Genomic DNA, 21998 nt, shown 5'->3' with positions numbered 1-21998 from the left:
TTTGTATGTTTGAGAAGTTTAGTATTCACTAACTGTATTACCATGTGCTCCAGAGCCTTATGACCTGTTTTCCTGTTTGCCACTTACCCTTAGTGTGGGATGGTAAATGAAATAGCTACCAAGGGAGAGAACATCTTTGAAATTTAAGCTCTAATTTGAACTTGGGTGCTATAGAGACAGCTTTATCCTCTTAAATATGATTAACTGTGTGCTGTTCTCCACAGGTGAAGAGGTGTTACTTATCCAGGAGAAACTAGATGGAATAAAGACCCGTTATGCAGACATCACAGTCACTAGCTCCAAGGCCCTTAGAACTTTAGAGCAAGCCCGGCAGCTGGCCACCAAATTCCAGTCTACGTATGATGAACTGACTGGTTGGCTGAGGGAGGTGGAGGAGGAGCTGGCAGCCAGTGGAGGACAGTCTCCCACAGGGGAACAGATACCCCAGTTTCAGCAAAGACAAAAGGTGAGCCCTCATTTCACACCAAAAAAGGGAATAAGGCTTCATCTTTGTCATAATTCTGTTTTTTTACCTTTACTTCAAATCTAAACCAAAAATGTCTATCTGCATCCTCTCTTATTTACTCACCAACAGTAAGATCTGGCATAAAGACATACATAAGAGTCTTTGTGATCTGAAGTTTAATACTGCTTCTTAGAAACTTTGCTTCATATGAAACATTTTTTAATTTACCTTCACAATTTGTTCTCTAAAGAGTGCTTCATGGTTCTCTTTGATTCTCCTGCAGGATCTAGTGCATTTTTAGATAAATAGAAATACTGTGTAGGAATTAGTTAAGTTCGATGCTCATGGTTAAAACATTATTTATCATGTCTATTCAAGTGGGGAGAAAAAAAAGAGCACTGTTTGTCTTCCCCACAGACAATCTGGCTCAAGTCTTACAGACATTCTAAGTAAGCAACATCTAAACCTAAACTCGGGCTTCAGAATGATAGAAAGATTTGAGACAAGGAAAAAAAACTAACTGAAGGAAGGAGGTCAGTGCTGTGCTGGGACGTGTGGTAGAGATAACACTTTTACCCAGCACAGCTGCTAATGTGCTTTATTTAGCAATGTATGGCCTGAAATTTTTTTCCTTCCTTAGGAATTGAAGAAGGAGGTCATGGAGCACAGGCTGGTGTTGGACACAGTGAATGAGGTGAGCCGTGCTCTCTTAGAGCTGGTGCCCTGGAGAGCCAGAGAAGGCCTGGATAAACTTGTGTCTGATGCCAATGAGCAGTACAAACTGATCAGTGACACTATTGGACAAAGAGTAGATGAAATTGATGCTGCTATTCAGAGATCACAACAGGTAATGTTTATAATATCTCTGCATTAATATTTTAGGCAGTGGGAATGGGTGTATAAAAGTATACTGCTATGACCCACATAAGTTCAGGCTCAGGAATAAGATGAGATCAGGGTAAATATTATACAACAAACATATTTCAGTAATTGGAAACAGTTGGTAGAGAGGATGTGAGAGTGGATCACGATTTGACCTAAAACACCTGACCCCGTTAAGAAAAGAAGAACTCACAAAAAAAGTCTCTGTAAGACCTTTTCTTAAAAGTTGGGCCAGTGGTGATGGGAGTAGATTATATGTAGACCCAAATGGTCCAAATGTATAATAATCTTAGTTTGATATAATCAAGTGTCTTAACATTAAATGGAAGAGGAAAAGAAACCAGGAACTATAATTACTATCAAATATGCAAACCAAAATAGCAGAGCCATCTTTGAATAGAACCCTCTCAGTAAACACAGGTGTCATATTTCCCTTGATCTTTTTTCCTTCGTGCTTCCTGGGAAAAGGTTATTTGCTGTTTTTTTCTATAGCTGAATATATACCTACTAATGTGCCATAGCACAAAAAATAAGATACCATGGGTTTATAGTGATAAGCAAATGTTTTCTGAACCACATATAGGTTCTGACTTTAAGCATATGTCTAATATCTTTAGGGTTAATTCTTATCTTAGCCAGGTGTTTCCATATGCCAACTTACTGGGTTTGGGAGAAATTAATTTTTCTCTTTTAATATAGGTTGAATGTCCCTAATCCAAAATCCTTCAAAATCTGAAATTTTCTTAAGATTTTTTATATGAGAGTTACTCAACCAGTGAAGTTGTCTGCACAAATATTCCAAAAATTCAAAAAAACTCTGAAATCTCAAACACTTCTGGTCCCAACTGTTTCTGATAAGAGATACTTAACCTGTATTAGCATAGGTTAGCAAAGTTGAAAAAGAGGAGATTAAAGATTGGGGGGCCCTCATGATCAACAGTCATGAAGATAATGTTCTTGATATTATATAGACACTAAGATTTGGTGTTCTTCCTGCACCACAAATAGAGCGTTAATCTCCAGGACATATAAAGAATTCAAAAAACTGGGCTGGGGTTGTGGCTCAAGTGGTAGAGTGCTCTCCTAGCACGTGTGAGGCACTGGGTTCCATCCTCAGCACCACATAAAAATAAAATAAAGATATTGTATCCACCTAAAACTTTTAAATAAATAAATAAAAGAATTTAAAAAACTGAACACCAAAAAAAACAAATAGCCCAATTAATAAATGGGTTGAGGAACTGATCAGACACATCACAGAAAAAGGAAATATGATCAATCAACAAATATATGAAAAAAAATTGTTTAATATCTTTAGCAATTAGAGAAATGCAAATCAAAACTCTCTAAATTTCATCTTACCCCAGTCAGAATGACAGTTATCAAGAATACAAACAGTAGGGCTGGGGTTGTGGCTCAAGTGGTAGAGTGCTTGCCTAGCATGTGTGAGGCACGGGGTTCATCCTTAGCACCATATAAAATAAAGATATCGTATCCACTAAAACTAAAAAATAAATACTTAAAAAGAAAAAAAAATACAAACAAATGTTGGTGAGGATGTAGGAGGAAAGGTACACTCATACACTGCTGGTGAGAATGCAAATTGGTACAACCATTATAGAAAGTGCTATGGAGATTCTTCAGAAAACTTGGAATGGAACTACCACTTGCTTCCCAGCTATCTATCCCATTCCTTGATTTATACCCAAAGGACTTAAAATCAGCATATTAAAGTGATGCAGCCACATCAATATTTATAGCAGTTCCACTCAAAATAGCTAAACTATGGAACCAACTGAGGTGCCCTTCAATAGATGAATGGATATAGAAAATATTGGGGGGGGTGTGTGCACATGCACAATAGAATATTACTCAGCCTTAAAGAAGAATGACATTATGGCATTTGCTGGTAAATGGATGAAGTTAGAGAATATCATGCTAAGCAAAATAGGCCAATCCCAAAAAACCAAAGGCCAAATGTTTTCTCTGATATATGGATGATAATTCATAATGGTGGGGGGCAAAGGGGGGTCACTAGGGAAGAATAGAGTTACTTTAGGTAGAGGAAGTAAAGGGAGGGGAGGGGGTATAGGAGTAGGAAGGGTAGGAGAATGAGTCAGACATTATTCCCCTATGTTCATATATAAGTATACAACCAGTGAATTTCTACATTATATGCAACCAAAAGAATGAGAAATTATACTCCATCTATATATGATGTATCAAAGTGCATTTCTGTCATGTATAATTAATTAGAATAAATTTTTAAAAATTTTTTTAAAAAGAAATAGCTTTATGCCAGGTGCAGTGGTGCACACTGTAATCTCAGCAGCTCGGGAGGCTGAGGCAGGAGGATCTTGCCTCAGTTCAAAGCCAGCCTCAGTGCTGAGCAACTTAGTGAGACTCTGTCTCTAAATAAAATACAAAATAGGGCTGGAGATGTGGCTCAGTGGTTGAGTGCCCCTGAGTTCAATCCCCAGTAACAAAAGGGAAAAAAAATAGCTTTACTAAGGGAAAAAGAAAAGATATGGCATTTTTTTGGAGTTCTATACTTCTTCAGCTGGGCAAGTACTTCCAATCCAAGTTAACTTTATGGAGCTTTCTGGTGCCATTTTAAGTTTATATTTAAATATCAAATATCTAACTGAAACTATTTAGCGTCCAGGTAGGAAAGAAGATTGACAACCTCCTGAAAACATTCTGATAAGAAGCATATTTCTTTTGAAGGGTGTCAATTTCTGTTGATTCTGGCTGTGGGCCCACTAACTGGATTCTGTAGCTTCCTTTTAAGGAAGTTGAAATATGACTTGTGATTTTAATAAATTATTTTCAGTTTTGGCTTTACTTTCTGAGGTATAAATTATTACTGAAAATTCAAGCCTTTCTATATTGGATAAATTGTATTTACAAGAAGGAGACCCTGGCTGTATGTAACTTATGCTTTTTTTCTTCAATATATTCATTAGTATGAACAAGCTGCTGATGCAGAATTAGCTTGGGTTGCCGAAACAACACGGAAACTGATGGCCCTGGGTCCAGTTCGCCTGGAGCAGGACCAGACCACAGCCCAGCTACAGGTGCAGAAGGTGAGCATTACACCCAAGTGCCCACTATGCCTGAGCCCCAGAGTCCCACCAGCCCTGGGTGACTAGGGGAGTTTCTGACTGTCCTAGGTCAAGTCAAGTGGAATGATTTAATAGAATGATGACAGATAGAAATTAATATTATGTATACTCGATTGGGATGAGGTATAGATTCTTTTTGTTTGGTGTTCGGGGGCCGGGGGAGGGGGGGTAAGAGGATAGGACCATTAATCCAGGAGTATTCTATAGGTAACTATTTTCTTGATGATTTTTAGGAGGGAAGATGTTTTTGTAAATCACTAAAAAGATAAGCATTGAAGATGTTGAATAAGCAAAGTGTTAAACTTTTAAGAACAATTTTTTTGTGTCTTGAATGCAAGGAATTTTTCATAGATTGTATTTTACCTTTCATTAACAGTCTTGGATTCCTTTTACTTCTTGACTTAACTGCAGTTTACTTTTCAAAGGCTTTCTCCATTGACATCATTCGACACAAAGATTCAATGGATGAGCTCTTCAGTCACCGCAGTGAAATCTTTGGCACATGTGGGGAGGAGCAGAAAGCTGTATTACAGGTGAATTACAGTCATTTATTCACCATATTATTATTATGTTAATCATAGTAAATTAGAAGTACAATTATGAAATAATGTTTTAAAAGTTTTTTCCCTCCTGGACTTTCTTATTAAAGTCCTGCTTGATATGCTAGGGAATTCAGACTCTTGACCCTGTAGTCACAAATGTCTGAATATCCATACTGTATAAAGTGGAATATGTTGCAAGAGGAATTGCTACTTATCCTCAGTCCATAAAAGTGAGCTTTGAATAATTTTTCAAGGTATTTTGATAAGTTTTAAGAACCATATGCAGGGGCCAAGGTAGTGGTTCAGTGGTAGAGTACTTGCCTAACATGCATGAGGCACCACATAAAAATAAACAAATAAAATAAAGGTATTGTATCCACCTACAACTAAAAAAAAATTAAAAATAAAAAAAGAACCATATGCCGACATTAATTTCTTTTATGTGTCCTAAATGTCAGACCTATTTTTTAAAGACTTGACCAACATTGTATGCAGACCAGTTTTGTGTGCTTTTTTTTTTTTTTAAGGATATGACTGACCTCTGTCTCCTCAGAAATCTTCATAAATTGACTGAGCTATACTCCTAAAGATTTAAAGTATAAATGCCAACTTTTCTAGAAACTCCTTTTTCACGTATTTAGTTCTTAATGGACCTTTATTTGTTCAATGTTGAGAATCGAACCCAGTACCTCACATGTGCTAGGCAAGCACTCTACCACTGAGCTGCAACCCCAGCCCTAGAGATTTATTTTTTTTCCAGAGCCTAAATATTCTATTTAAAACAGAATATCTCATAGCCTCTTAGATATTCTGTTTTAAACTGATCTGTTGTAATAATGCTGTACCATTGTTCTGTGTCATTGCTAAAAGGTTATTTTGTTGTTTTTTCTCATGTTTTACAACCTTCTAAACTATGTTCATATATTTTAAATTATAAAAATAATAAATGTCTGATAGGAAATTTTAAAATTCAAATAAATGTAAAGAAGGAAAAATCATAAATTGTTAACTTGCTGGTAAATGGATAGAACTAGAGAATATCATACTTAAAGAAACTAAACTCAGAAAATCAAGGGTCATATGTTTTCTCTCGTATGTATAAGGTAGAATAAAAGGGGAGGAAAGGGGTGGGTGTTTGGGGGTGTGTGTGTGTGTGTGTGTGTGTATGTGTATGTGTTGGGGGGAGAACTCATGAAAATAGAAGAAAGACCAGCAGAGTAGAGGAAGGGGACCAGAAGGAAGGAAGGAAGGAAGGAAGGAAGGAAAGTAGAGGTACTGGGGAATGAAATTGACCAAATTATGCTGTGTTGATTGGTTATACTGTGTGTATATAAAAATATCTAACAATGAATCTTGCTGTTGTATGTAGTTGTTAGGTACCAATAAAAAGGGGGAAAAAATTGTAGCTGAGTTATAAGAAAAATAATCACTTGTAATCTCATTACATTAGTTAATAATTTAGTATGCATTCCTTTAGACTTTTTAAGGTAAATATACTTGCATTTCTTTTCTCATAAGAGTTCATAATACTTCTTTTTATTTTTTATTTCTGGTTCATAGGAAAAGACAGAGTCTCTAATACAGCAGTATGAAGCTATTAGCCTACTCAATTCAGAGCGTTATGCCCGCCTAGAGCGGGCACAGGTCTTGGTGAACCAGTTTTGGGAAACTTACGAAGAACTCAGCCCTTGGATTGAGGAAACTCGGGCACTAATAACACAGTTACCTCCTCCAGCTATTGATCATGAGCAGCTCAGGCAACAGCAAGAAGAAATGAGGGTAAGGAGCATGCCAAGTTTTATTTTATTGCAGAATGAAAATGGGTTCTATAATTTATTCAAAAACAAAAAAAATATATTTTTGAGGATGATAGAGTGTTGTTAGACTACATGTGGTTGGATGGCTCTTTCCGCTTGGTTAAGCATCAACTAGAGTGAGCTCATAAAGGAATGTCAAAGCATTTGCTGCATATATATAGTTAAGATGAAAGGGAAGTTTATAGACATTTCAACTAACAGTATTACCATTAAAGTGCTTTGGGAGGAGGGGGCGGCTAGGATATAACTCAGTTGGTAGAGTGCTTGCCTCACATGCACAAGGCCTTAGTTTCAATCCCCAGCACCACAAAAAAATAAAAAAGGTGAAAATGCTTTTTAAAAAATGTTTACTTCTGGCTTGTGTTTATTACTATTTCTATATTCCTATAAGTGGAAAATGTAAACTAGAAGCAGCCAGCAGTAAAGTCAAGGAGTGATTGAACTATCAGAATTGTTGCTGTTCATAGTTCATCCTGTTTGGTATCTCTGTCTGGATGGGAGACAGATACGTAAATTATAGTACATAGAAGTATTTATGAGTAAAGAAGAGGGTGAGATAAATTGGTATAATGCAAGTGACAGGGAAGATTGAGACATGATGTATCCAGAAAGACTTCCAAGGAAATGAAACATCTGAACTGGCTTTTGAAAATTAAGAGAATTAGGTAGTTTCAGAGCCCAAGATTTAGGTGTTGTTCTATTTCCCCATAAATGGAGAGATGCTAGAACTTGCTGATTTTTTAACATTTCAGTTTTGTTTTTTGTGATGCTGGGGCTCAAACCCAGAGCTTCATACATGCTAAACATGTGCTGTACCACTGAGCCATACCCTCAGCCCCATTCATTATGTTTTTTGGCTTGTGTTAGAGCTTTATGGTTATACATAGTAGTTAGGTTCATCCCTATAAACTCATACATGCATGAAAATCAATTCCATTCATTAACTTTTTTTTTCTTTAAATATGGTTCTGAGGATCAAACCCAGTGCCTCCCATGTGCTAGGCAAGCACTCTATAACTTAGCTACAACCCCAGTCCCATTCATTATGGTTTTAATCTACATTTCTTTCTGTAGCAACTAAGGGAATCCATTGCTGAACACAAACCTCATATTGATAAGCTATTAAAGATTGGCCCACAGCTAAAGGAATTAAACCCGGAGGAAGGGAAAATGGTGGAAGAAAAATACCAGAAAGCAGAAAACATGTATGCCCAAATAAAAGAGGAGGTGCGCCAACGGGCATTGGCTCTGGATGAGGCTGTTTCCCAGTCTGCTCAGGTATGTGTGTGTCTTACACTCCTAAAACCTTCAACTCTCTACTAGTCTAAGCAGAAGATCTCTGTGTCAGGTATGCCTCTTTGCACAGGAATGCATGTTGATAGTACATTATCCATAAGAGTAGAAGACTTTGCCTACTGTCTTTTCTTCCAAGAAACTTTGGCATACTGATACTATTGGAGTGTAAAATACATTTTGACTGATGTATACAATTGTCTATTGATAGTTTCCCTGAAACTTTTTATGTAATAAAGATCCTTTAGCAGGGATGATTTTAGATATCTTTGAGAGCCAAAAGCAATGACTGCCTCAACAAAAGTCAGGTTCCTGCTGGACCTGTTACTTTTGATATTTAGAATGACAATATATTAGCTTTCTCATTCAGGAAGTCAGTTGCATCCTAGTTCAGAGGAAGATGTTGTAGTAGGGAGAAGTAGCCAAAGAGAGGCATTGGAGAGGAATTTAAAGCATGTAACTACATACTTTTCAACTAATATGTTACTGTTAGTGATACTTTTGTCATGTCTGGGTATTTTATTCCTATGTTTAGTCAATATTCTTGGTTAATATTTGTACTTACTTAAGTTTTTCCCCCCCACCTCCCGTCCCATCTCTCACTCACATTGTGGAATGTGTTACTTTGTGTTGTTGCTGCCTGCTCCTGTCTTCCCCACATCGTCACATTTCATTGTTGTGTTGACCGCGCCCACCATTACAGATTACAGAGGTAAGGTACCCATCCCCTTGGGGTTAGTGTATTTTTATAAAGCTGAAAATCAAATTAACTATAAAGAAATTTCCCTGAAGTTTAGTGGAAAAAAATTGATTATTGCAGTTTATTATGCCTGTTTTGTTTGGGGTAGAATCTAGATGTGAGGGAGTGATGGGAAGTGATTTTGTTAAGGAAATCTGCTTTTCCTGTTAGAAGCTTAAAATTGATAAGACGCTAATGAATGAATCCAGCGTTAGTTTTAGGTGGTTTTTTTAGGAGGCAAGCTTATCTGTTTTCTTCACTTTCTGCCTCAGATTATAAAATGAGAATTTTATACTTATAGTCATGTTATTTAGAGTACCAGAAATGTGGAAAGGTAATTGTTCTTTTAGAATGAGGTTAGATTTGCCCTTTCTCATGCCAACATTTCCCTCTCTACTGTTATGTACGGTGAGTTGTCAAATTGTATGCTTTTAAATTCCAAGTCCTGTACCATATTAAGTTCCTCATCCATTTACACAGCTGGTGGAGGGCATCTAACTTGTTGGTCTGGTGTGTTGCATGCAACTGTCATCTGAGATGTTGACATACTGACTCTCACCAGTTTCATAGTCTTGTTCCTTTCTCATTGTATTAGTTGGAATAGGAGAAGTTTTACGACAACACTAATGATTTGAGTTGGATTTCTGGCATATTACTTAATATCTTTTGATTCAAATAAATATTGCCCTTCCCCCCCGACCCCAATAGCCCAGTTCTGGTGTACTATACAAAATGATCTATTGGCCAAACCCAAAACTTTAACAGCATTGGGCTAAACTGAACACAGATTTATATCTACTCCTTATTCCCAACATTTCCCCAAAAAGTATGATAAGTTACTAGTGATGACTAATATTCCAACTTTATTTAGTTCCATGATAAAATTGAGCCCATGTTGGAGACTCTGGAGAATCTTTCCTCTCGCCTGCGAATGCCACCCCTGATTCCTGCTGAAGTGGACAAGATCAGAGAGTGCATCAGTGACAATAAGAGTGCCACCGTGGAGCTAGAAAAACTTCAGCCATCCTTTGAGGCCCTAAAGCGCCGTGGAGAAGAGCTCATTGGGCGATCTCAGGGAGCAGACAAGGATTTGGCTGCAAAAGGTGCTTGTTGGATCTACTTATTTTTAAAGAAAGTCAACAGAATAAATTTCAAGCTGAAGTTATCTCTAGCATCCTACCAGATGTATTGTATTGAATGTAAAGACAGTCCCCAAGTAATGAGTATTCTAAAAAGTCGTTTGGAAGTCATTTAGAATTCAGAACATGTATTCCCCATTGAAATAAGGTTACAATTGGTAGTTAGATTCCCAGGCCAGGAAACAAATCCTCCTTTAACCCCTAATGTGAGTAAACTACAGTATCAATAGTGGGTAGAACATAACTACCTTTTATAACATTTTCCATGGGAAATAAACAAATTGAACAAGCACACTGGAAGTAGAGTTTCCATCACAGCCCCTTTGTAAATATGAAAGTAGAAATAATAATAAAGCTAAAATAGAAAACTGACCATCATTTATACATCTTAAGAGAATTTTTAAAGATAGTTTCACTGAAAATGTCAGAATTTCTGATGAGATTGATTTTAAATACTCCAAGAACTCCTGTTTTCACATCTCTTCTTTACCCACTCAGAAATCCAGGACAAACTGGACCAAATGGTATTCTTCTGGGAAGACATCAAAGCTCGGGCTGAAGAGCGAGAAATTAAATTCCTTGATGTCCTTGAATTAGCGGAGAAGTTCTGGTATGACATGGCAGCTCTCCTGACCACCATCAAAGACACTCAGGACATTGTCCATGACTTGGAAAGCCCAGGCATTGACCCATCCATCATCAAGCAACAGGTTGAAGCTGCCGAGGTAAGAAGAAAACAAAGCCCCTTTTGTGTGTGTGTCCTCCAGCAAAGCACTCTATCCAAGTAGGTTATGCCAACTGTTAGCCAGGTTAAGTGCCTTGAAATTGTGTGTGTGTGTGTGTGTGTGTGTGTGTGTGTGTTAAGGCTTTTTTTTTTTCCACTAGGGAAAAGAAAACTACTCAATTTCTTTCATGTAAAAAATTAAATAGAAAATTTCCTAGTTTGGGACCCATCATCCATAGGTAACAATTAACTTATCTTTTTCTAGTCCTTTTGCAGAGTCTAGTTTTTACTAAAAATGCATTCCACCTTATTTTATCCAGTTTCCATAAGCCAAGCCTACCCTGATATTTTTCCATATCAAAACTAATTCTTTCCTCGCCCCTGTCAGTGTCAGTCCATGAACCACACTTTAGGATCCAGCACAGCACTGACTTTCTTCAAAATTATATAGCCTAACACTCCTGTTAAGCTGGTCTGTTAGTGCTGACTTTGTGATTTATGCTACATTATTTCACCTTATTCATTTACTTCTCTCTAATAGACTTCTAGCTATAGATTGTAATCTCCTTGGAGGCATGAAGGGATGAACCATTTATAAAATTATTGAAGCTTATTACAACTTTCCCATACTGTCCTAAATTTCTACTGCCATTTTTACCATCATTGCATGCTCATTGTGTCATTGTGTTATGTAGATTTGTTTGTGTGTGTGTGTGTGTTTATTTTTGGTACTAGGAATTGAACCCAGGGAAATGCTTTAACATTGAGCCACATCCCCAGCCCTTTTTTGTATTTAGAGAAAGATTCTCGCTGAGTTGCTTAGGGCCTTGCTAAGTCATTGAGGCTGGCTTTGAACTCGCAATCTTCCTGTCTCAGCCTCCCATGCTCTGGGATTACAGGTGTGCACCACCATGCCTGGCTATAATGTATATTTGATATATATTTTGGAGTCTAAACTGTACTATCCGGATAAACAAAATATTAAGAGGACTGAAAACCTTTGAGATTGACAGTTCTGTTCGTTGTGTGCTCTTGATGGAGCATGTACAAAGTTTGAGAAGTTCTGTTCTGCTTTCACCTTTGGCTCATGTTCTATTATTATATCTTTACATGTAGACTATTAAGGAGGAGACAGATGGTCTGCACGAGGAGCTGGAGTTCATTCGAATCCTTGGAGCAGATTTAATTTTTGCCTGTGGAGAAACTGAGAAGCCTGAAGTGAAGAAGAGCATTGATGAGGTGTGGAAAACAAATGAGGAGTTCAGATGAAACATTAGTGTATTCAGATGGAGAGTGATATTACTTAAAGAATCTGATTGGATGTTTTTCTTCTAGATGAACAATGCTTGGGAAAACTTAAACAAAACATGGAAAGAGAGGCTAGAAAAACTTGAGGATGCCATGCAAGCTGCTGTGCAATATCAGGACACTCTTCAGGTAAGAGGCCAGGAAGTGACCACTTAGGAAACACAGGTTCCTTGGTCATTTTCTGAATTCAGCACAAGAGTGAATCACCTTCATGGGGTTCTCACTGAAGAGCTGGTTTCATGTTTCTAGCCAGAGACTCCCACTTCTACTGGAAAAAGCACTGGCACAGGCTATTGCTGCTTCTTTAGCCATTTTTATCATCATTGCATGCTTGTCCTGTTTATAGTCTTTCACCTGCACAGTGAAATTGGCCTTATTGTGAAAGTTATTGCTTACTGGAAGTCCATACCCAGGGTATCATGAAGCACAGTATTAGCAAGAATAATGCTAGTTCTCTCCCAACCCTGTATATTTTTTTTCACTTTTGTTTTCTATATTTGTATTTTTATTTTAGGCTATGTATGACTGGCTGGATAACACTGTGATCAAACTCTGCACCATGCCCCCTGTTGGCACTGACCTCAACACTGTTAAAGATCAGTTAAATGAGATGAAGGTTTGTATCTGGAGAGGACTTTGGAAGAAGAGGTGCTTCTTTTCAGCTTTTAAAGGCTTGGTTTGATATTAACACCTAGTACATCTCTGATAGGAGTTCAAAGTGGAAGTTTACCAGCAGCAAATTGAGATGGAGAAGCTCAATCACCAGGGTGAATTGATGTTAAAGAAAGCTACTGATGAAACAGACAGAGACATTATACGCGAACCACTGACAGAACTCAAACACCTCTGGGAGAACCTGGGTGAGAAAATTGCCCACAGACAGGTAAGGCGAGTGGTAGAATACATGAATGAAATGTTCTGTGCTCTTTTTTAATTCCCTAACAAATGTTCCTTTTCTGTCTTGTTCCGAGCAGCATAAGCTAGAAGGTGCTCTCTTGGCCCTCGGCCAGTTCCAACATGCCTTAGAGGAACTAATGAGTTGGCTGACTCACACTGAAGAGTTGCTAGATGCTCAGAGACCAATAAGTGGAGACCCAAAAGTCATTGAAGTTGAACTTGCAAAGCACCATGTAAGTATTTTCATTTTTCATCTCTAATTCTGTTAGCTTGAGGTCATATATTGCTCACAGAAGCTTTTTGATGATTTAATGATAGTTATAGAGCTACATTATGCTATTCTATGTTTTTTTTAGGTTCTGAAAAATGATGTTTTGGCTCATCAAGCTACAGTAGAAACAGTCAACAAAGCTGGCAATGAGCTCCTTGAATCAAGTGCTGGAGATGATGCCAGCAGCTTAAGAAGCCGCTTAGAAACTATGAACCAGTGCTGGGAATCAGTGCTACAGAAAACAGAGGAGAGGGAGCAGCAGCTCCAGTCAACACTACAGCAGGTATGTGCATTATCCAAGGTAGATAGGAATTGCTGTGTAGAGGACACCATCCTGGAGAAGATACCACTTGGTTGTCTTGTTGAAACTTGTCCGAGAAGAGTAGCTTTGATTAGGTGGTTCTTTTTTGTGTTTGTGTGTAGCTCCAACTATTTGCTATTCAGAATTAGTAGATCTTCATGTAGCCCCCGCTTGTTCACAGATTCTGTTTTTTCTCTAGATCTAGTCAGGTCCCTCCCTGGGCAGTAGTACCTTGGTCAAGGAATCCATTCATCAGATTATATCAGACATCTATACTATGTTACAGTGAGGTTTGAAGGATTCTGCTAGATTCTAACAATAAACAAATAGATTATACCAGTAGTACAACAGAACAACTCTGGTTGTGTACAGTTCCTAATTCCTTCCTCATAATAACATTCCTCATAGGATTATTGAGAAAGTTTACTTGTGAAGCTGAGAATTGACTACTGACATCACTGATTATTCTTTTTTTCAAAAGGCCCAGGGTTTCCACAGTGAAATTGAAGATTTCCTCTTGGAATTGACTAGAATGGAGAGCCAACTTTCTGCATCTAAACCCACTGGAGGACTTCCTGAAACTGCTAGGGAACAGCTTGATACACATATGGTAATAGCAACTTCTTTAAACTGAGAATAAGTATCCCACATTTAATAGCTACTTTCTGAGGTGTATATATCTGGGAATCTACAAAGTAGTGAATTTTTACCAACAATGTAGAATAACCTTGAGCATTAACTGCTTATTTACAGATTTTTTTTTTAAGAGAGAGAGAGAATTTTAATATTTATTTTTTAGTTTTCGGCAGACACAATATCTTTGTATGTGGTGCTGAGGATCGAACCCGGGCCGCACGCATGCCAGGCGAGCTACCGCTTGAGCCACATCCCCAGCCCTTATTTACAGATTTTAATACCCTACTGTGGGCAGCAGTACTATCAGGGAAGAATAAGCTGGAAATATGTCATTGAGCTTGTAGATTTTGAGTTGGACTGCTTGGTTGGTACAAGAATATTGACTAGAAAGTGGGAGCATCAAGAAGACAAATATGAGGGCTGGGGGTATAGCCCAGTGGTAGAGCACTTGCTTGGCATGTGTGAGACCCTGGGTTTGATCCCCAGCACTGGATGGGGGGGTTACAAATACATAGCATAGATCTGTTTGTATTAAAGAAAACTGCTCAGTGGAGTTAGGGAAATCAGAAATTCTGATAGTATTTCAAGAAATTGGGTTTAAAACAAAAGACAACATTATTTCTATGCAAATTCTTTATTGAAAAGGGAATAAGTTATTGAGGAATAGTTTTGTTATCTTTGATCCTAAAAAGAAACAAAACTTTTTTCTTCTATTTATGTAGTGACAGAGTTCTCCATTTTAGTATAAATGAAGAATGGTGAGTTCTATTCCCTACCAATTCGGCAGTTAAATGAAATCTACGAGAAGCTTTTTAGTCTAGATGAGAGCTTCTTTGACTTTTCCAGGTTATGTTTGTGAATCTGTATGTGGGTGTCTTTGAGGGAACAGGTACTGATATCTTTACTGCCTTTTCTCATAGGAACTCTACTCCCAACTGAAAGCCAAGGAAGAGACTTACAATCAGCTACTTGACAAAGGCAGGCTCATGCTTCTGAGTCGCGATGACTCTGGGTCTGGCTCAAAGACGGAACAGAGTGTAGCTCTTTTGGAACAGAAGTGGCATGTAGTCAGCAGTAAGATGGAAGAAAGAAAGGTATTCCCACAAAACCCTATGTTTGAGCAGTTTGCTTGGTGACTACATGTAATTACCATCTTGTTTCTAAAGATTTTTCAAAGACTAATATAACAGAGGTTACAGAACTGATACCCTTAGGATTGGCTTTAAATAATCAAGCTATCTTGTCTATTTGTTTTCTATCTGTATCAATAATTCTAGTTTCTACTGAAACTTGCTTTTACAACTAATCATTCCTTTTCTCCATCTACCAGTTTAAGACATTAATGACTATGGCTGTTTAGTAATAATCCCTCCCATATTAATCTCTGATCTGCATCCCTGCTTAGAAACAAGGTTTTGGGATTAGAACAAGTGTGTAAGAAGTGTGACTAACAATTCTCCATGCAAGAAAATTTACTAAAAATTAGTGACCTCTTCCCACTATTCCTCAGAAATTCAGTTATTTTCTGTATAATAGAAAGGTCATCAGGGGTCAAGACATTTGTCCAAAAAGATTGTTTTTTATGAGTACAGAGCTTCATTCTGTTCTTTGCTTGTCAAATCCAGTGTGAAATACGCATACAAACCTAATGGTCATGTTCACTCAAATAGTTACTGAACAAGTGTGTACTGGGCTCTGTGCTAGGTTTATAGTGGAAACAGTAAATAAACGGACCCTATCGTTATGAAATTAATGGTCAGAAGGACATAAAACTGATACGAGCATTTTTGAGAGAAGCATTAATTTCATAGAATCCTTATAGTATGGGGTGGGTAATATTGTGATATGAGGTATAGCCAAAAGACTTGAATGCATGGCTGTGTTCCAGTCTTTGGACAGACTCTCATCTGTAGTTCCTGCAGACGACAGAACTGAGAATAAATAAACTGAGGCAAATTCTGGCTCCTACTCAGGAAGTTTTCTTATAGTGGAGCAAACTGCCTCAAAACTTACATAGTTCCCATCATCACAATTGATAAGCAAAGCCAGGTGTCAAGGATTCTAATCTCTGATTTTATAAGAACATTACATTTCAGAATTAATAAAGTCACTTATTAAATGTTTACTATAAACAGTGGTTAAGAATTCCTGTTGTCTAGAAACTTATAATAGTATATTAATTTCTAAACTTTTCTATGATAGATTTGAGGTATACTTTATTTTCCACTTGTTTGCTCTGTGTATATGTGTGTGTGTGTTGCTAGTAATGGAACCCAGGGTCTCTCACGTTAGCCAAGTATTCTACCATTGAGCTATACTCTCAACCCTGTACATTTTTTATAACATTAATTTTTAAGTTTTTGGTTTTTTGAGTTTACAAAAGTAACTTGGAAGCATAAAGTTGAAAAGCAGCTAGACATTTTTAGTGCACATCTTGGGGTTTCTTTGTGAAACTGTGTGTGTGTGTGTGTGTGTGTGTGTGTGTGTGTGTGTGTGTTGCTAGGGATTAAAGCCAGAGCTTTGTGCATGCTGGGCAAGCACACTATCCCTGAGCCACATTCTCAGCCCTAAAATATTCATTTTTTTAAAATTCTGGACATATTCTTTTTTTTTAATATATTCATTTTTTAGTAGCATATTTTTATTTTCCTTTGCCTACCTGGTAGGTGGTCCATAGTCAGAAGCAATCACTAAGATGTTGTAGGTAGAGGTCCCTCAGGATGAGCTTGTGAACTCTGGAATTAAGGTGTACTTACGGACAGTAGCACTTGCCCTTAAGGAGCCACTGCTTTTGCCATTCTAATTTAGGTTACATGGGGTTAGTGGTGTGGCTCTGATGGAGGTCATGCCTAGCATGCAAGAGGCCTTGGGTTCAAACCCAACAACCGGGATTATTAAACTTTTGCCGAGAATGTCTGTCATTTTTTTGTTACCTTTTCTGCTTGTGGCATAAGATATAAGACACGGGCATTTCATGTGTTGTGTCTTCTGGAAATGCACATTTAAACAGAGAACACTATAGCACACATCATGTTGATAGTAATGTACTTTTCAGTTAGTTATTCTTTATATCACAAAGGTATATTAAAAGAAACCAAGATTTTTGCCCAAAGCAGGTTACAGGTCCTACAGCTGTCATCCCAAAAGGGTCTATTCACTTACTTTATTAAACAGTTTTACTACTTTTTTTTTTTTTTTTTTTTTGTACCAGGGATTGAACTCAGGGGCACTCAACCACTGAGCCACATCCCCAGCCCTATTTTGTATTTTATTTAGAGACAGGGTCTCACTGAGTTGCTCAGTGACTCAGTCTGGCTTTGAACTCGCCATCCTCCTGTCTCAGCCTCCCAAGCTGCTGGGATTACAGGCGTGCACCACCGCACCCAGCTACTTCTCTTCTTAAATGCCCCAGGAATGGGAGTGTGTCTAGGAAAGGAACTTGGCTTGCTAATTTTGTTCGTCCTTTTCCATGTGTACACTGCTTGTTCAGTCGTTTTAGTTTCAGACACAAATATTAAAATGTCCCCTTCTTTACAGACTTTGTGTGTTTTTAGGTTAATTAAATGAGACTTCCTATTTAGAGGCATACAATTCATACCTTTGTTGTTCAAACTGTAATTCTTGATTTGGCATTTTGTGTGTGTGTGTTTGTTTAAAATTCAGTCAAAGCTGGAAGAGGCCCTCAACCTGGCAACAGAATTCCAGAATTCCCTACAAGAGTTTATCAACTGGCTCACTCTAGCAGAACAGAGTTTAAACATTGCTTCTCCCCCCAGCCTGATTCTAAACACCGTCCTTTCCCAGATTGAAGAGCATAAGGTAACTATGATTCATGATATTGCCATTCTTTGGAAGGAACTAGTTGAAAGGAATACTCCTTTATCTTATTTCAAGTTTAAAAAGCAACATTGTTCCCTCAGGTTTTTGCTAATGAAGTTAATGCTCATCGAGACCAAATCATTGAGCTGGATCAAACCGGAAATCAATTAAAGTTCCTTAGCCAAAAACAAGATGTTGTTCTCATTAAGAATTTGTTGGTTAGCGTCCAGTCTCGGTGGGAGAAGGTCGTCCAGCGATCTATTGAAAGAGGGCGATCACTAGATGATGCTAGGAAGCGAGCAAAACAAGTAAGTTATCAAAGAAAGACATTAACTTATTGAACAACCTTATGCTGCATATGTTGTATCTCTGGAATTGTTCTTAAAAATAAATTGTACAGTTTTCATATTCATTCCTATTGGAATTTATTTATTATAATTTTAGTTCCATGAAGCTTGGAAAAAACTGATTGACTGGCTAGAAGATGCAGAAAGCCACCTGGACTCTGAACTGGAGATATCTAATGATCCAGACAAAATTAAACTCCAACTTTCTAAGCATAAGGTAAAGAAGTTAATTGTTGCTAGGTCCTGAGCTAGCTTGCTAAAAATAGAAATCAGAGCTAATTAAAAACCAAAGATAGCCAGGCATGTTGGCACATGCCTGTGATCCCAGTGACCCAAAAGGCTGAGACAAAAGGATCCCAAGTTCAAGGCAACTTAGCAAGGCCCCGTCTTGTGGGGGTTGGGGGCAATTGGTTAATGTTAAAAAGTCAAGATGATGAAGCCAGGGTTCCTTCCCCTCCCCTACCCGACCCTTTAACCCCAGTGCTGGGGATCTAATCCAGTACCTTACTGATGATAGATAAGTGCTCTACTACTGAGCTACAGCCCCAGCCCAGGGTCCATTTTATATCTAGACACTGTTTAACCATGACATTTGCTCTTTTAAACAACAGTGAAGTGGTTATGAAAGCAACCAGCCAATACTGTAGGCTTTTGGAAATTGCCATGCACTGCTGTATGTGCTATAACAAAAAATGATAAATTTCTTAATGATAAGCTATTGTTAATTTTAGTTTACTTTAGTTTTTTTCATACTATTTTTGGCTTCTAATCTGAAAATTCAAAAAAAAAAAAAACATTTTTATTCCAAATCAAGATATCATCCGTTGTTTTTGTTTGTTTGGGTTCTGGGGATTGAATTGAGGGCCTTGTGCCATGATCTGATTTTTGCCACACTTTTGCTTTCTGGAAACAGGAGTTTCAGAAAACTCTTGGTGGCAAACAGCCTGTATATGATACAACAATTAGGACTGGCAGAGCACTGAAAGAGAAGACATTGCTTGCAGATGATACTCAAAAACTTGACAACTTGTTGGGAGAAGTCAGAGACAAATGGGATACTGTTTGTGGCAAGTCTGTGGAGCGGTGAGCATTAAATATCCCCTTCAAGGGTCTGTGCATCATGTCAGAAGTAACTTAAGAATCTATTAGTAGATTAAAATAGTGACAAACCTAATGCATCAGTATTGAATTCAAAGAGTTATGAAGGAATTTGAATACAATGTATTAAAATACTCATGTTTTAAACTTGAATTTTGCTGTATTAATAAGGGAGAGGCCCATGAAAATTAACCCAAATATTTGTAAATCACCAATTTATAATACCAATACCTGTCTTATTCAGCATTCTCAGTGTCAAACACTGTGCAAATCTTCTACATATATTCAGCCATGATACCTGATCTTTCCTAATCAGTTATTACTGAATGTGTGCCCAACAGTGCCTACTAATCATTAATCCTCATCAAAATCAGCAAGGTGTATACTATTATTATTATCATTTTACAGATGAGGAAATGATCACAGTGAGGTTTCTTTTATATATATATATATATATATATATATTTTTTTTTTTTAATATTTATTTTTTTAGGTGTAGATGGACACAACACAATGCCTTTATTTTTATATGGTGCTGAGGATCGAACCCGGGTCCCGCCCGTGCTAGGCGAGCGCTCTACCGCTGAGCCACAATCCCAGCCCCCACAGTGAGGTTTCTTCACTCCACCAAGGTCACTCAGCTAAGGGGCTGACCTGGGATTTGAACCTACAATTTGGTTCTCAAAGTTGTACTTTTATCCTCTCCTACCCATTATGCTGTGTTAAATATTATAAGATGTCTGAACTATTTGTACTTTTTTGATGAAATGATGGGTGCAAAGAAGTAAAGCAACAGCCCAGGGTCACACAACTAGTATAGGGCTAGGAGTTGAACTCCTGACTCTAGACCATTACCCAAATGCTCATTCTCTGCTTGGAGTACTAGAAAGTAATTAACAACAGACCTTGGATTATTAAGATGTATCCTTGTATCATTGGACTACAAGATTTACAAAGTGTATCCACACCTATCCCTTGCACTCTAAAGAGTAGTTTGATTAAAAGTGTGTGGGCACTTCTCTTAGTCACTTTTTATTATAAAACTATTCTCACATGGAATTCACTATATAGAGTTCAAGCAATTTTCCTTTTCAGGAAGTCAGAATTATAAGTCATCCATTAAAAGGATCATAAAAACAGTGGAATTTGTGTGCTTTTTTCAGGCAACACAAGTTGGAGGAAGCCCTGCTGTTTTCAGGCCAGTTCATGGATGCTTTGCAGGCCTTGGTTGACTGGTTATACAAGGTAGAGCCACAGCTGGCTGAGGACCAGCCTGTACATGGGGACCTCGACCTTGTTATGAATCTTATGGATGCCCATAAGGTGAGGGACAAGATTTGGGCCTCAGAGAAGGCAAAATCATAGGGTCTATGGGTACCTTTGCCCTGTGTTAACCCTTTAAGGGAGAAAAAGCCTAACAGGCCTGTATCTTTGCTAAGAGGCATCTCCTCCTTTTCTGTGTCTAAACAAACTTTGGCTGGATTCTGCATCATTCATAAAGAATTTACCAAAATTGGTTTGATTCAGAGTTGGCAGTATGTAAACTTCACTTTGAAATTCTCCCTCTTTCTGTTTGTCTCTCAGTTGAGTCACAAAATGAATTTAAATTCACAAGGAAACCCTTAAAATATTCTTTTCACTGATAACCTAATATGGCAATGGGAGAGTTTTTTTAAAAACCGTTTTTGAATGGTTTAAAACCATTCAAAACCTAACAAGTCTAATATGCACACCACTATTTATTATAACCTGTCATTTTGAACTGCATACTGTCCTCCTTTTTAACTACAAAGCATTGAACTCTACCTTGAATTTACATAAAATTTATTCTATGCACTGTAGTTGTATTCCTTTTTATCTCCCATAATTCTGGAAAGTTAATATATATTTCCATTATATAGAAGATAAAACTGGGACTCAAGTTAACTACCATATCCAAAGTCACACAGCTTATACATTCCTGAACTGACTTTTATAGAACCATGTCTTCTGGTATTCTTTTCTACACATTTTTCCTCTTCTGTGCACAAAAAAAGATTAGAACCCACCAGATGAATAACTACTTTCTCAGTGTTTTGCTCCTTAGACTCAAAATGTTTCTCAAACTAATTGTCCTATCATCTTTTCTAGGTTTTCCAGAAGGAACTGGGAAAACGAACAGGAACTGTTCAGGTCTTGAAGCGGTCAGGCAGAGAACTGATTGAGAATAGTCGAGACGACACCACTTGGGTAAAAGGACAGCTCCAAGAACTTAGCACTCGCTGGGACACTGTCTGTAAACTGTCTGTTTCCAAGCAAAGCCGACTTGAGCAGGCTTTAAAACAGGTAAGAGACATTTGTTGGGCCAACCACAAGACAGAATCTAAAGAGATTTTTTTTTTTTTTTTTTTTTTTTTTTGGTACCGGGTATTGAACTCAAAGCACTCAACCACTGAGCCCCACATCCCCAGCCCTATTTTGTATTTTATTTAGAGACAAGATCTCACTGAGTTGCTTATTAGCACCTTGCTTTGCTGAGGCTGGCTTTAAACTTGTGATCTTCCTGCCTAAGCCTCCCAAGCCACTGGGATCACAGGTGGGTACCACTGTGCCCA

General features: G+C 37.8%; 2 protein-coding genes across 5 annotated transcripts in view; one reads left to right on the top strand and one right to left on the bottom strand.

Moving 5' to 3' along the window:
- Positions 1-21998, bottom strand: part of Pabpc4 (poly(A) binding protein cytoplasmic 4) — a 193672-nt gene that overhangs the window by 76705 nt on the left and 94969 nt on the right. The window lies entirely within an intron of this gene.
- The window catches only part of Macf1 (microtubule actin crosslinking factor 1), a 221715-nt gene that overhangs the window by 170250 nt on the left and 29467 nt on the right, over positions 1-21998 (top strand). For all 4 annotated transcript variants that reach the window (XM_076860679.2, XM_076860680.2, XM_076860681.2 and 1 more), the window contains 22 exons: positions 225-466; positions 1107-1313; positions 4315-4434; positions 4899-5006; positions 6576-6794; positions 7907-8110; positions 9736-9967; positions 10502-10728; positions 11844-11966; positions 12063-12164; positions 12550-12651; positions 12745-12918; positions 13010-13165; positions 13289-13486; positions 13986-14114; positions 15061-15234; positions 17804-17959; positions 18061-18267; positions 18404-18523; positions 19220-19389; positions 20568-20727; positions 21535-21729. In XM_076860679.2, coding sequence (XP_076716794.1) covers positions 225-466; positions 1107-1313; positions 4315-4434; positions 4899-5006; positions 6576-6794; positions 7907-8110; positions 9736-9967; positions 10502-10728; positions 11844-11966; positions 12063-12164; positions 12550-12651; positions 12745-12918; positions 13010-13165; positions 13289-13486; positions 13986-14114; positions 15061-15234; positions 17804-17959; positions 18061-18267; positions 18404-18523; positions 19220-19389; positions 20568-20727; positions 21535-21729 — 3725 coding nt within the window. The remainder of the gene's footprint in view (positions 1-224; positions 467-1106; positions 1314-4314; positions 4435-4898; positions 5007-6575; positions 6795-7906; positions 8111-9735; positions 9968-10501; positions 10729-11843; positions 11967-12062; positions 12165-12549; positions 12652-12744; positions 12919-13009; positions 13166-13288; positions 13487-13985; positions 14115-15060; positions 15235-17803; positions 17960-18060; positions 18268-18403; positions 18524-19219; positions 19390-20567; positions 20728-21534; positions 21730-21998) is intronic.

The sequence above is a fragment of the Callospermophilus lateralis genome, chromosome 7, assembly GCF_048772815.1.
Source record: "Callospermophilus lateralis isolate mCalLat2 chromosome 7, mCalLat2.hap1, whole genome shotgun sequence".
NCBI lineage: Eukaryota > Metazoa > Chordata > Mammalia > Rodentia > Sciuridae > Callospermophilus > Callospermophilus lateralis.
Note: the sequence above shows the minus strand (reverse complement) of the source record. Positions and strands in the feature narration are given on the sequence as shown.